The sequence below is a fragment of the Panthera leo genome, chromosome E1 (genome assembly GCF_018350215.1).
Source record: "Panthera leo isolate Ple1 chromosome E1, P.leo_Ple1_pat1.1, whole genome shotgun sequence".
Taxonomy (NCBI): Eukaryota; Metazoa; Chordata; class Mammalia; order Carnivora; family Felidae; genus Panthera; species Panthera leo.
The window spans coordinates 40,964,561-40,979,467 of NC_056692.1; the positions used below are offsets into that span (position 1 = coordinate 40,964,561).

A 14,907-nucleotide genomic window follows, 5' to 3' on the forward strand; every position below is an offset into this window, starting at 1 on the left:
TGTTCTGGATTTGGGTGTAGGGGGAAGGGTGAAGATTAAAAATCGCACTTCTTTTAAGGATCAACTCACCTCTCTTCTTGTTTCAGGCAGGATGTCCCTTCCCCTGTAACAAGAAGGGGAATTTACCTGGCAGTAGGATCCCTATCAAGGAAAAGTCAATCTAGGTTGGTGCCATAAATCTCAGGTTAATGTCCAGCTGGACCAGAACTAGATCCCTCTCTTCCTAAGCAGTAGGAGTGGGTGTGGAATATGGACAGAGGACTAAGGAAGTGTGTAGGAAACAAAGACCAGACTCCACTGGATATGAGACAAAAAGACTACAGATAATATTATACTACAGTTAAAAGAAAAGAGGCACATCTGTATGTGCTATTGTGAAAAGAAGCCCAAAACATGTTATTAAAGTAAAAAAAAAAAAGTCATCAAACAACAGAGATATTTTATCCCATTTATGTTTTTTTAAGTCCAAAATATATAGGGAAGTGAGAAAGGAATAAAGGTATAAAGTTTTCTGTGTTTAAATATTTTGCAATGAGTATATACTTGTGTATTACCTGCAATTAGAAAGTATATTTTTGGGGTGCCAGGGTGACTTAGTTAAGTGTAAGATTTTGGCTCAGGTACTAACAGCTCAGAGCCTGGAGCCTGCTTCAGATTCTGTGTCTTCCTTTCTGTCTACCCCTTCCCTGCTCACACTCTGTCTGTCTCTCTCTCTCTGTCTCTCTTGAAACAAATAAACATTAAAAAAAATTAAGTATATTTTTATAGCATAAAGTATGTTTTTAAGGCAGCAGTAGGGTTTAAAAGGGAAGGGAAGAGGGCGTCCATGGGTGGAATACAGGATTTGCATAAAAGAACCAGTTTCTGTCCTTAATGAAGCCCTTCTCTGTCCCCTCCTTGCAAAACATGGGACTGTCTTCTATGGCAAAGCGAAGTCTCTGGTCCTCTTTCAGCCCCAGAGTACCCCGATACCAGACCCCCCAGTTACCAGGATGCCCTCAGGAGTCAATGAAACAGCCAAATGTCCAACTGGTAAGGAAAAGTAGAAAGAGGAAAATCAGGAGGAAGGAAAATTCCCAGATTCTCCAATGGGAAGGTTAGACTCCCAAGTTCAGGAATGACTACATCAAACTTCCCTTTGGAGGTCTCCATGTCATGCTGCAAACTGAACCCCAGCTCCAGGCTAAAGATAACATTTTCTACTGAGTCACCTATATTTTCCCTTTTGATTCTAAGGTCATTTTATATATGAAAATGTTGACCTCTAGAGATATGAAATGACCTGCCCAAGATTAGACAGCAACACAGAAGCAGAACTTGCCTTTGGAATCCCAACCAATGTTCGTTTGTGTTTGTTTGTTTGTTTGTTTGTTTGTTTTTATCAAACGATACTATACTGCCCTATTTAAAACCCAGCATTTATTTTCGTCAACTTTAATCTTGACCCCCAACCCCATTCCTAATTCACAGTGGGCTCAGGTGTTTCTGGCCCCAGCCCAGTGGAAATGGTTTGTTTTGTTTTCTGTCCCTCCATGCTTTCCCTTCCCATCTTATCACCCAGAAATCTCCCTCTTGACCATGTTTCCTTCTTGAAAAGGGCAGTCATGGGTGGGAGGAAACGAATGGATTCGGTCCCTGGCCTGATGTGGCTCTGAGGCTGTCTGGCTCTTTCCTGCACATTGCAGAAGATGACAATCACCAGGAGGGCTTTGGGGTTCCTGCCAACTGGGCCACCTCCTTTCTTCTTTGGGATGCCTTATCAAGGCAACCTCTTGACCCTAGTGATGGAGGAGGACAACAGGCTTTTAGTGGCCATAATTCAAGAGCCTAAGACCCTGAGATGAAGATTTGAAGAGAGATCATGAAAGATAATTTATGGTGGGCAGAAATCAGTAAACTGGGACAAGAGCAGCAGCTGAGTCCAGGGGTCAGTGTCTGGGAGTAATTTAGGAAAGTTCAGTGCTGACAGCTGTGTCTGGAGTTGAACGCCAGGGCCAAACCAGCTCCTGGGCTGCTCGGCTACTTCAGGCTAATGAAGCTCTGGCTCAGGACACAGAGACAGCTGTGGTATGGCAGAAGTCAGGGCCCCTGGGGCCCCAGGCCCAGCCTGGCTGCTTCGTAGCAGTGTAACCTTAGGCAAGTCCTTAGGAAAGAAGGAAAGGAAACGTCCACTGAGTGAGTCCAATGCCCTTTCACATACATTGTCCTCAGTACAGTTTATCCAGGAGGATGATGTATGTCCTTATTTTACAGGAGAGTAAGCGGAGATCATCAAGGTAACCGAGATCATTCTGGGCTATCTGGCTAGGGAGTGGGAAGACAGAAATACCAGTCAGAGCTTCTGAACTCAAGTTCTGGGCTCTTTTCCCTGAGCTTTCGCTTTTTTCCCTGTAAAACAGGGACAATAAGGTACCCACTTTGCGAATGAAGTCACCCATAGTAGGTTCTAAATAAACCCTTCCCTTTTCACAACCTTGGTCTTGAAGAGTAGTGGCCACTTTCTTCCTAGGAATGGAGTAATCTTTTACTTTTGCCCCCCCCCCCCCCCATCCGGTTTATGGCACCTTTTTCCTAGGAATGAAATAATCTTACTTTTGCCCTTCCCCCCAATCAGATGTGTGGATCGAGGCCCCAGGAGGTGCCTCTGAAGGGAGGGTATTTGGATTTTGGTTTCCCCTCTGCCCGGGTCCCCAGGCCTTCTCCTGACTCTGGAGGGCTGGCTCCCTCATCTCCTCCTCCCCAGTTTTGGCGGGTGAGTTGACATCAGTGGGTGTTCCCGGGGAAGGGGAACTCTGAGCCCAGCTCCAGGAGCCCCTTCCCCCACGTCCCAAGACAGCCCCAACCTCCTTCCTTAGATACTGCGGCGTGGAGAGGCCCTCCGAACTCCCAGCCCCTTTCTTCTGCAGGTCCGCGATAGCAACACGCTAACCCCCTTCCTCAGCCCCCGCATCGAAAGAGAATGGGACGACTAGGGTCCCGGGAGCGGATGCTCAGAGACCCGGGAGAGTCCTTGGGCGCCACGCGGCTCAGCCCAGGAAATGCGTCCCGGTTCTGGGGTTACGAGGGGAGCTGTCCAGCCCCGCAGGGTGAGCTAGAAGAAAGAGTGGGCCAACGCCGACCCGCCGGAGGGAGCGGCGGGCGCCGGGGCGGGGTGGGGCATCGACTCCCCCTCCGGCCCGCGGGCCCCGGGCGTCGCCCCCGCCCCCCACGTGGCCGCAGCCGTCCCAGCCCCTGCGAGGAAGCGGCGCGGCTTCCTGGGGCTTGGGCCGGGGATATAGGCGCCCCCGCCCGGGCCCGGCTCAGCGCCACCGCCCCTCCTCGCCTGCTAGCCGCGCGATGGCCTCGCTCCGGGCAGAGCGCGCCGCCGGCGGCCCGCGGTTCTCTACGACCCTCGCGGGGCGACCGGCAGCGCTCCGCCTCCTCCTCCTGCTGGGCGGTGAGCGCTGCGCCCCGGGGCTCGGGCGGGAGGCGCGGGAGGCCCGGAGGGGAGGGGGGGCTGGACCGCCGAGGCCGAAACGGGCCCCGGGGTGAGGGCGGAACAGCGCTGTCCTCCGACAGTCCCCGGCTCCACCTCGGTGAAGGCGCAGCGCGAACTGCTTCCCACTTGGAGGAACGTGGGGTGCCGGGGGCCCGGCGGAGAGGTCTTGGGAGATCTGGGGCTGGCCTGGAGGAAGAGGGTTTGGGGTCTGGATGTGAGTGGGAGGGAGCTGGTATCAGCCCTCTCTTCCAGTCACTGAAGCACCCCTTGGGAGCCTGGATTATTCTTCTTTCTCTTCTGCGAGTAGCTCTGACTTCCAAGGGTCTCAGACCCCTCCTCCAGGCTCCACCGCCTAGATCCCCGCCATCCTCCTTCCCTCCCCCATTTCTGCTCACAGCTGTCCTGAAGCCCCAGGAGTCCCTGGCTCAGCTTCTTCCCACTGAAGGCAGCTTGAAGTCAGAAGGTGTGTACCGCGCGACTCTGGGAAGGTGGCCGAGGGCAACGAGGAGAGCTAGGTCAGTGGGGAGGGTCCCTTTCCCACAAGGCAGGCCCCAACCCCAAATGAAATCGCACTAAACTCCCTTCCGTTCTCTCCTGGGGTTCCTTGTGGTCTTTCTCCCTCTCAGCCCACAACCCACCCTCCCCGCCCCCCCCCGCCCCCCCCAGCTCTGAGCTGGCTCACCTCAGGTGGGTTAGAAGACCCCAGAAAAAAACGTATATGGATGTTCCCGTCAGGCTGGGAAGTGCTGAGCACATGGAAGGCATTAACATTTTTCTGAGCTGAGACTCTCTCCTTGGGAAACTTTCTGAGGCTGTTCCTGGTGGCTGCCATGTCTGAAGACAGGAACAGTGGAAGTACCTGGACCTGAGGGCTTGGAGGGAGGGCCAGGGGGTTGGTCAATGTGCAGCATCTGTGCCCACAGAGAACAAGATGGAGGACTATAAGGTGAATGCCCGGTTTTGCTGGCAATCTTATAAGGAGCAGATGGACTCTATCCCCAAGGACTGGTGCGACTGGACCATGATTAGCAGGTAGGGGCAGTGCTAGGGCAGCTTGGACCAGGGGTGGGGCCTGCTCCTTGTGTGTGGGCCTTGAGTGTGGGGTATTCCTCTCTCTGGGCCCAACCCCATATTCACTCTAGTCTTCCCTTGCTTCCAGGCCCTATAGCGACCTGCAATATTGCTTGGAGCATTTTGCAGAAGCATTTGGCCTGGGTTTCCCCAATCCCTTGGCAGAAGAGATCATCTTTGAGACTCACCAGATCCACTTTGCCAACTGCTCCTTGATGCAGCCCACCTTATCAGACCCTCCAGAGGATGTGCTCCTGGCCATGATCATAGCCCCCATCTGCCTCATCCCCTTCCTTGTCACCCTTGTGGTGTGGAGGAGTAAAGACAGCGAGGCCCAGGCCTAGGGTGGTGGTTTGAGCTATTAGCAGTCATCTTACTCCTTTCCCCTGCCACCACCGGGTCTCTCTCTTCCCCTCCCTGCCTCCTTCTCTCACTCTCACCCCCACCACAGACCCTTGAATTGCTGGAAATGGAAGCCCAGTGGTGGCACAAGTTTTGTAATCTTCAAAATAAAACTTTTTTTTTTTTTTTTTTGGTACTATCCCCTCCCCATCCCAGAGTCTCTACCATTTCCCACAGCTCTGGGCAGCAGAGCTGGAAAATCTGGATACCAGCACTGTCTTGTTCACTTGTCTGCTCCTCACTATTCCTCTCCCCCCACTTGAAAGCCTCCCCCTACACTGCTTCCTCCCAGGGCTGGGCCTTTCCTGTCCTTATCCAAAACCAACACCAGGAAACCTGCAGGAAGAGACTCCCTTCCGGCTTGGATGGCAGCTGGGGAGGTGTGGGGGAAGGGGCAAGGGTGGAATCTCTGCTGTGACTCCTGCGAGAAGGAAGGGGGACTGCCTAGGGGCTCTGAATTTTCCTCTTTTTCATGCCTCAGTTTACTCCCAGGGCCTAGGAATGGAAACCTTGATATGACCAAAAAGAGTTCATTCCTAAAGAGCTCAGGATTGAAGGGAAAGGCAGTGGGACTTACTCTACTAACTCCACCACAGAACTCCCTGTCCAGGTCCCTGGCCCTCATCCTACATTGTCCTGGACCCTGGGGGTGTGGCCTACAGCCTGTTAGCACACTGCCCCCTGGTGTCCACTGGAGCTAACAGCCAGAAGATGGATATGACCTGGAAGAAGCTCAAAGCTGAGGAGCCTGGACCCTGGAATCAAACATCTGTCATCCCCATAGCAACCATTAGTTCTTAGCAAACCCTTCTATCAGCTTCCTAAGCCATACTGATACTCCTCTAAGACACCTTCCCACTTTCTAGGGACATACCTAGCCTCTGAACTCACCATTTCTGTATATGAATACTCTTACATGTTCCCTGGATAGTGAGGCCCAGTTTTCCCCAGAGGACCTTCATCTTCAGTTCTTCCAGATCATCAAAAATACTAGAGAACAAGGACAGCTGGATGGCTCAGTCAATTAAGTGTCTGACTTTGGCTCAGGTCATGATGTCATGGTTTGTGGGCTCGAGCCCCACATCAGGCTGTGTGCTGACAGCTCAGACAGAGCCTGGAGCCTGCTTTGGAGTGTGTGTCCTCTCTCTGCCCCTGCCCTGCTTGTGTTCTGTTTGTCTCTCTCTCCCCAAAACAAATAAACATTAAAAAAATACTAGAGAACAACTTTGTTCTCCATAAAGACCCCTGTTTATTTTCTGTGGCACGTGGAGCCTTGTCAGGGACTTTCCTTCCCTCCTTGCTGAAATATTTGCCTCCCTGAGTACATGCATATCCATTTCCTTGGGACATGCCTGTCTATTCCACAGATAGATACCCGTATGCTTCCTAGAATGTATCTACTCATCCTCTGAGATAGACTTCTCTCAGGGCATATCTGTCTCTCTAGGGGCATACCTGTTCCCTAGGACATTTTGGGTTTTCACCTGAGATAAGTCTCTGCTCTGTTCCCATGAATGCATTGGTCTTCCCCAGGAATATATCTATCCTCCTTTTGGCCCATATTTGCCTTCATGTGTTTTACTAATGTACATCAAGGGCATACTGGTATAAAATACTCTGTATGGTATATTGTGTTGGAAAGATAAGTTAGGACTTGGTTTCTGCTCTCAATGACTTTCCATCTAGTACGGGAGCTGACATGTGTACCAATCAACAAAAGCAATGGAGTGTGTGATTAGAGTCACGAAAGGGATACAAACCAAATGTTATCTAAGTGCAAAAAAAGGAGGGGTCACACCTAGCTGAGGTGTGATCACAGGAGGGTGATTGCAGAGTTTGTACATGACTAGGCCTTAGGATGGAGTGCATTTCCCCTAGGGAAGAGAATAGGAAAACAGGTGAATTAGGAAAATATTGTGATAATCCAGGCTTGAGAAAAAGAGGACATGGGTCAAAGGAGCGATGAATGGGAAGTAGAAAATAAAAAGTAGAAGAAATGATTAAAAACAGGGGAGGGACTTTGGATATGAAGGAGATGAAAGAGAGGAGAGGTTAGAGCTGATTGAGGCTTTGCATCTGAGTTACTAGGACAATGATGGAAGTAATGGTAGAAAATGGCCATTAGGGAGAGAAGCTGGCATGAAGAAAGGGATTTACAATATGAGCTAAAAATGGAACAAGCTTTTATGTCCCACAGAGAGCTAGAAATGGGAGGGGTGTTGGTGGTGGAAAGAGATTGGAGCTGGAAATACAGATTTAGGAATCTTTTGCACAGAAATGTCAAGTGAAACCATGAGAAGGATGAAAGTTCTCAAGACAGAAGATGTATTGAAAAGAAAGCTAAAAGGGCACCTGGGTGGCTCAGTCGGTTAAGCTTCCAACTTTGGCAAGGGCTATGAGCTCGAGGTCCGTGAGTTCAGGCCCCATGTTGGGCTCTATGCTGACAGCTCAAAGCCTAGAGCCTGCTTCAGATTCTGTGTCTCCCTCTCTGCCCTCCCTCACTCACACTTTGTCTCTCTCTCTGTCTCAAAAATAAATAAACATTAAAAAAGAAAGAAAGAAAGAAAGAAAGAAAGAAAGAAAGAAAGAAAGAAAGAAAGAAAGAAGAAAAGAAAGCTGAGAGGGCACCTGGGTGGTTCAGTCGGTTGAATGTAGCTCAGGTCATGATCTCATGGTTCATGAGTTTGAGCTCCAAGTCGGGCTCCACACTGACAGTGCAGAGCCTGCTTGGGATTCTCTCTCTCCATCTCTGTACCTCCCCTGCTCGCATGGTTCTCTCTCTCTCAAAATAAATAAAAGAAAAAAAGAAAAGGAAAGGAAAGAAAGCTGAGGTTAGGTTCTTAGGAAATGTGCACATTTATTTTATTTTTTTAATGTTTATATTTGAGAGAGAGAGAGAGAGAGAGCGAGTGCAAGTGGGGGAGGGGCAGAGAGAGAGAGGGACACAGAATCAGAAGCGGGCTCCAGGCCCTGAGCTGTCAGCACAGAGCCTGACACAGGGCTCAAACCTACAAACCGCAAGATCATGACCTGAGCCAAAGTTGGATGCTTAGCTGACTGAGCCACCCAGGTGCCCCATGGAAAATTACACATTTAAAGAATGAGGGGGAAATGAGACAGAAAGATCAGAGAGACACTAGCAGAACAAGGATAAAGCAGTGCCATGGAAGCAAAGGAGATAGTGCCTTTTGAAAGAACATTGTCAACAGAATGGTTCATCCATTCATGCAACAAATATTTGCTGGGTACTACTGTGGATCAGGAACTGTGCACAATGAAGGGTGAACTTGGGTGGGGGAAAGGTTAAAGATCAGATAGGAAATTGAGAGGGTGACAGAGTCAAGGAAACTGTACATATTTTCAAGTAGGGATGGCCTATGCATATTTGTCAACGAGGGGAGAGGAGCCAGAGGAAAGGAAAAGAGGGTAGATGACACCCAGAGAAGTCCTGGAGGCCCTTGGAGAAGAGAGGCAAGAAGATATGCCAAAGGTTGGCCTTGTAAAGGAAGAGTGACACTTCTTCCTTTGAATCCAAAATGAAGGGGTAAAAGTGGAGAGAAATTCTTGTGGGATGCATTAAGTGTGGTGACAAAGAGGGACAAAAAGGGAAAGATTAAGAAGTTCACATGTTCGGCCTCAAGTTCACAAAATAGAGAAAGGCATTCTGCAGAAAGGAGGAAGATGGAGACAGGTGGAATGACTTGACGACTGGAAAAATGTGAAGAGTTACCTGGAGGGATGTGACAGGGAGTCAATAAAAGTGTTGGGCTGCACCGAGAGCCCAGCAGTGAGGTTAGTCAGGGAATCTGGGGTTCAGCTAGCATGTTCAGACAGAATTGGGTAGTCTAGGCTGGGTAAGGAGTCAAATACGACCACAATGGGTCCGGAGTCTTGAGACTAGGAAGGTGAGGATGTGAGAGATAGATGGCTGTGGTCCAAAATGGCAGCAGTGAATCATGGAATCTGACCCATTTTCAGCAATAAAAGCTACAAATATGCTCCCATGGGTGCTGCAGGAGACCAGGGAATGGTGGAGTCGAAGGACACAGTAATTGAGGAGGCTGGGGAATTGTGAGTGAAGTTAAATGCAACTAACACGTGTTAACATTAAAAGAAGCCTTAGCAGAGTGAAACAAACTATCAAGCTGTGCCGCTTTGGGGGAAGTCACTGCCCATTTCTAGAGCTGAATGAGACTTCTCTGGGCTCTAAACGGTACGGATTTTTAGGTTCATAGCAAGAGACTGGCAGAGAAGCAAGATACCTTCCGTTGGGCGGCCCTTCTCGGGAAAGGCCTCCGGAACCTTTCTGCTGTGCTTTTTGCCCGGACGTGCAGAAGCGGAGGCCGGAAGTCCTTTGCCCGGAGGTTCCGGGTTTCCTGGGCTACTACGATGGCGATGAGTTTCGAGTGGCCGTGGCAGTATCGCTTCCCGCCCTTCTTTACGTGAGGCTCAGACCCCGAGAAGCCCCGCTGTGCCTCCCTCCCCTGCCCCGGACCCCGGGCTCAGCCCTGATGCTTCAAATGGGGAGGGGGAGAAAGGACCCGGTCGCCACCACCCTTAGTCCCTCACTTTGTCCCCCAGACGCGCCTGCGTCTGTGCTGCCTCTCGCCCTCTCACGCCCTCTAATTCTGCGCCCCACCCCCTTCACCCGGCAGGTTGCAGCCGAATGTGGACACTCGGCAGAAGCAGCTGGCCGCCTGGTGCTCGCTGGTCCTGTCCTTCTGCCGCCTGCACAAACAGTCCAGCATGACGGTGATGGAAGCTCAGGAGAGCCCGCTCTTCAACAACGTGAAGCTACAGCGTATCCTCCCTCAGGCTCTTCCACAGCCCACACACACACGCACTTCTGCACTTGCACACATGCCCAGACTTCACACCCCCTTCACCCCAATAGGCAGGTTCCCACCCAGACTGGACTTGGGAAGGAGCCATATGTGTAGCTGACTTCCATTTTAAGCCCCAACCCCCAATGCAAATGCAGCATCAGACCCTCCAGTCCTAGGTAGTGATGAATACCCAGGTGTCATTCTGGGCTTAGAATCTCTGACCCAAAGCCAAGTCCCGGGTTTTCCAACCTGAGCCCTTTTGACTCTGAATCTCCTGTCCTCTTCTGAATGAAGCTCAAACTCTGGTACTACCTTAAGTAATTTTCTCCACCTACTCTCCTTCTCCCAGGAAGTAAGGGTCATTTGTTTTTGCTTCCTGATTCATTGCTAAAATATCTGTGGAGAAAGTCTGAAGGAAGAAGAGGAGACAGATGGTGACAAAAGGGAGTGCCTTTCATTTCTAAAGCTCTTCCTTTTTTTTTTTTTTTTTTTTAATGTTTATTTATTTTTGAGAGTGAGAGGGCACAAGTGGGATAGGGACAGAGAGAGAAAGAGAGACACAGAATCCGAAGCAGGCCCCAGGCTCTGAGCTGTCAGCACAGAACCTAACTCGGGGCTTGAACTCAGGAACTGTGAGATCATGACCTGAACTGAAGTCCCACCCTTAACCGACTGAGCCACCCAGGTGCCCCCATAAAGCTCTTCCTTTTAATTGAACTAGTATCTCTTTACCTTCCTCCCCCCTTTATCCAGGAAGTGCCAATTTATAGCTTTTTGGGGAATTGCACATATATGTGTGTGGGAGGGAGAGGAAGGGGACAGGTGGTTCTTCGCATGAGACTGGCCTCAAGAGTTTTTATCCCATCTAATTCATTCCATCAATGCTGTTCCCTTAACTTTAAACCAGGGAAGCTTCCTGTGGAATCAATCCAGGTTGTATTAGAGGAACTGAGGAAGAAAGGTGGGTTCAGGTCCTCAGATTTCCTTATTTTTCCTCCTAGTTGGGTTTTCCTGAGGGCAGCTTGGCACAAGTCTTTGCTTTTTATTTTATTTTATTTTATTTTATTTTATTTTATTTTATTTTATTTCTTTTAACTTTTATTTATTAAGTAATCTCTGTACCCAACATGGGGCTCAAACTCACAACCCCTGAGATCAAGAGTCCCATGCTCTACCAACTGAGCCAGCCACGTTTCTCTGAGATTTTAGTTTTAAGTAATCTCTCTCACCCAGCATGGGGCTCGAACCCACAACCTCAAGATCAAGAGTCACCCACTCCACTGACTGAGCCAGCCAGGTGCCCCACGAGTCTTTGCTTTTAACAACTTTCTTTTTCTCTCCCCTGGCTTGGAGCCCATAGTGTTCTATATAGAAGATAGTCCAATTCCCTGGGTCCTTTTCCCTATTGGTATTCATTATTGAAATCTCTCCATCTGTGTTCTGAGACCTGGAGAGAGGTGGAAGGAGAATTGGTGCCTTGCAGATAATAATAGTAAAACAATTCTTGGATTTCACTTCCTGAAAGCTGAATCTCTTCCACTCTTTATACCTTGGTTTTGCCTTTTGTCCCTTCTTAGCGTAAGATACTTTCATAAGTATCTTTTTTGTAGGAAACCTGGAGTGGTTGGATAAGAACAAATCTAGCTTCCTGATCATGTGGCGAAGGCCAGAAGAATGGGGGAAACTCATCTATCAGTGGGTGAGACTGTTCTGCCGCAGTGACCCATGGCAAAGGAGAATTATATCTGTGTTCAGCAGATACCTGGTGTTCCTAGGTCTGGACTGAGCAAAGTGGGAAGGGAAAGAAAGAGGAAGTATAGGTCTTCCAGGCAAACCTCTTTCAATGACTCAATTTCCTAGGCTGCATAGAACTTCCCTACCTTTATAGGAGGCCAGAGGCTACGTGAGGCCATGTTTGGAGAATGCAGTGCTGGGAACCATGAGTACTATTGTTGGCTGGCGTCTCTGGCCACAGAAGATAAATGGGGAAAGGAAAGGCAAAAAAAAAAAAAAAAACAACAACAACAACAACAACCCTGGGGCCCCTCCCCCACTAGGCGCTTTGGGGCTGTCCACAATATGAATGAGACATTCTGAACCAGTATGGGTGTAGGGACAAACTGTCTTCCCCAAATTCCTAGCCACCACCAGTCCTAAACTTTCCCAAGGGAGAGAAGAGGGGAAGAAGCATCAACAACCTAAATATAACAAACACATGCCACCTATTCCTGAACAGGAAAACAAAATGAGAGGTCACTCCTCAGACATGTGAAGGCCTGTGGTTTAGTGGTTCCGTATATGTGTATACACGTATAAATATAGCACCTGTAGGGGTTGTGGTTTTTAGGCCACTCCTGCCGAGGTGACAGTGAGCCCTGGTTTGGGAACAGGTATCATTCGTGGGTCAGATAGGTGGAGTCAGTGAGCTCACCTTCCAGGAGATCCCTGGTCCTTATTCAGTCGCTGTTTTCTGTGTCTATAGGTTTCCAGGAGTGGCCAGAACAACTCCGTGTTCACTCTCTATGAGCTGACCAATGGGGAAGACACAGAGGATGAGGGTAATGCTTCTCCCTTTCCCTCCAGTTTTGTCATCTGAATCCTCCAGTCCTTGTTCAGCTGACATTCAGACTTCCCATCCCTGCCTTTGAATTCCAAATACTACATGATAGAAGGGCTCTTAACCCATGTCCAAGGTTTCCCTAAGCCACCTGAATTTACATGCAAAATACCCCCAAATTTTGTCAGTGGGATATGTGCATTTTTCTAGGGATAGAGTCCATATTAAAAGATTGTCAAGGGCATCTGTGATCCATGAAAAGTTAAGAATTCCCGGTGTAGATACTGAATGAGGAACCGGCGCAGAAGATTAAGCCTGAAATCTCATTCTTTGCTGACGCTGGCTTTCTTTCACCCTTTATACTTACAGAGGGCTCAAGATTTGTGGGTGTCAGCTGAAGGGATTGGGCCAACACCACCATCCCCACCCCTAGGCCTTTTAAATACTTTAGTTTCTAGCCAGGTGAGGATTTATATACTGTTTGATTTTTACATAGTGTAAATATACTCTTAGCTTTTTTATCTCTGACTTCATATTCTGATCCCAGGATCACCAAAAGTTCCAATCTCAGCTGGGGAAGAAAGGGCAGCTCCCCTTTCTGCCAGGCCCTGGCTGCCGTAACAGAGTTTATAGCTCTTGGCTGTTCCCCCCTGCCCTACAGGCCTCTGCTTGCTACTCCCACCATTGCCCCATGACTTCAGTGCCGCAACCATGCCCAGCCCACCACTCATGCTGGGCAAAACTGGAGGCTTCCTCAGAAAGCAAGCTCCCTGACTCAAGCCGTAGGCCCCCGCAGGGAGTGAGGTGTGCGAGCCTGTTAGGGCTTGCCACCTGCTTCTCACATCTCCCTGCAATATCTTGCCATATCTCCAGATATTCAGCTGGCCCTTGGCTCCCAGCCTCGTTCCTTTTAACTAGGAAAGGGCAGATATCTGTGCTGGCCCTTAACAGTCTCCTGGTCAGAGGTATGGCTATACTTTGTGTTAGGACAGGTGCTCCTAATGGGTACAGGTGTGCAAACTAGGGTCAGTGTCCAGTGTCAAGGACCTTGACGTTCCTAGGTTTAATTGTCCCCCACTTTGTGGCCCAAAAGTAGATGGTGTCACTCTCATACATCAGATACTAATGGCACATGGGTGGGGGATACACATGAGGGTTGAGTCCAACAGAAGAACCCAGAAGGGAAAAATAAGTGTGAACTCACATTTTGTGCAGACTCTGGCTTTCTCTCACCCCTTACTCTTAAGGCTTACCCAGGAAGGATTGGTGGCAGTGGCAGCAGTATAGGTGGTACATGTCTACCCTGGCCTCAAGGGGTCCCAGCTTCCAGCTAGACTTCTCCTCAGGGGCCTTGAGCCCCCAGGAGCCAAGTGTCCCTGACTACCCATCTCTCCCTTCCAGAGTTCCATGGGCTGGATGAAGCAACCCTACTCCGGGCTCTGCAGGCCCTACAGCAGGAGCACAAGGCTGAGATCATCACTGTCAGCGATGGCCGAGGCGTCAAGTTCTTCTAGCAGAGACCTGTCTCCTTTTACTTCTTACCTCCCACCCTTCCAGGGCTTTCAAAAGGAGACAGACCCAGTGACCCCACAGACTGGATCTGTGACTCCACCAGACTCAAAAGGGCTCCAGTCCAGGGATGGGTTTCCCACTTACCCCACGTTTCTGTCCCTGGGGAAGGGCGAGGCTGAGGCACCTGGGAGAAAAGATGTGCTTCTCCTTGCCCTACCTCCTCTCCCATCCTAGACTGTCCCTGAGCCAGGGTCTGTAAACCTATAACTCCACATGTGTTCACACACGTAAGTACATACACACGCCTGCACAAGCTTCTGTCTCTTCCCCTTCCCACCCCCTTAGCTGCTATTGCCTCCCCTCTCAGGCTGGTGCTGGATCCTTCTTAGGGGATGGGAGAAGCCCTGGCTGCAGGCAGCCTTCCAGGCAACATGAAGATAGGAGGCCCAGGAAGGGGCCTGGCAGTGAGAGGCCAGGCCCGACACTGATTTTGTGATATTAAAAAGCTCATCCCCACTGCCTCCTGTTGGAAGTTACTACTGGAATGGGCATAGGGAGGGCTGTGAATTCAGTGTTGCCCCCCGAGTGAATCCCAGCCTAGGAGAGGGTAGAGGAGGCCTATGGCCTTTGTAAATGAAAAGGTGCCCCCGTGCTGGCAGGCTCCAGGGGGCCTGTGGTTTTACATCTGCTGGGTGGGCTGTGTGGGGGAGTGCTGATGGAACACAGCTTAGGGACAGACTGCTTTCTGAATTGGAATAACTTCATGGCTTCCCCTTCTCCCCCATGAAAGTCCTGAACTGCTCTGAAGCCCCTCCCTCCATCCCACTGGTCCGGGGTGGGGTAGTTGAGGCCAAGGGGAGCTGAAGGGGTGTAAACCGGATATGGACTTTGGTTTATTGGGAACTTGGGCAAACAGAAGGAGGAGGAAGGAGAGCCCACAGAGCAAAAACAGCTACTGTGGCCAGGGCTAGGCTGCGGCCAAGGTAGGAAGGCGGAGGGGATGGGTGACCGGGTCCTTGGCTTGGGGGAGGGACTTGTCCTGGGGTGCACACACCCATCCC

At 50.1% G+C, this 14,907-nt stretch overlaps 2 protein-coding genes across 3 annotated transcripts; both read left to right on the plus strand.

Moving 5' to 3' along the window:
* Positions 1-3,258: 3,258 nt before the first annotated feature.
* Positions 3,259-5,080, plus strand: RAMP2 (receptor activity modifying protein 2). Of its 2 annotated transcripts, none has more exons than XM_042916144.1 (4): positions 3,259-3,436; positions 3,786-3,941; positions 4,402-4,510; positions 4,638-5,080. In XM_042916144.1, exons 1-4 carry the CDS (start codon positions 3,337-3,339, stop codon positions 4,891-4,893), a joined length of 621 nt encoding a protein of 206 aa, XP_042772078.1. In that variant the 5' UTR covers positions 3,259-3,336; the 3' UTR covers positions 4,894-5,080. The 2 variants fall into 2 exon arrangements, with proteins under 2 accessions (XP_042772078.1, XP_042772079.1); XM_042916145.1 differs by having other exon boundaries at positions 3,265-3,436; positions 3,876-3,941.
* Positions 5,081-9,296: 4,216 nt separating this feature from the next.
* VPS25 (vacuolar protein sorting 25 homolog) lies at positions 9,297-14,367 on the plus strand. Its single transcript, XM_042916146.1, has 6 exons — positions 9,297-9,393; positions 9,607-9,752; positions 10,685-10,738; positions 11,388-11,476; positions 12,260-12,335; positions 13,736-14,367. The coding sequence occupies exons 1-6, from the start codon at positions 9,341-9,343 to the stop codon at positions 13,846-13,848; spliced, it is 531 nt and encodes a 176-aa protein (XP_042772080.1). The 5' UTR covers positions 9,297-9,340; the 3' UTR covers positions 13,849-14,367.
* Positions 14,368-14,907: the final 540 nt, after the last annotated feature.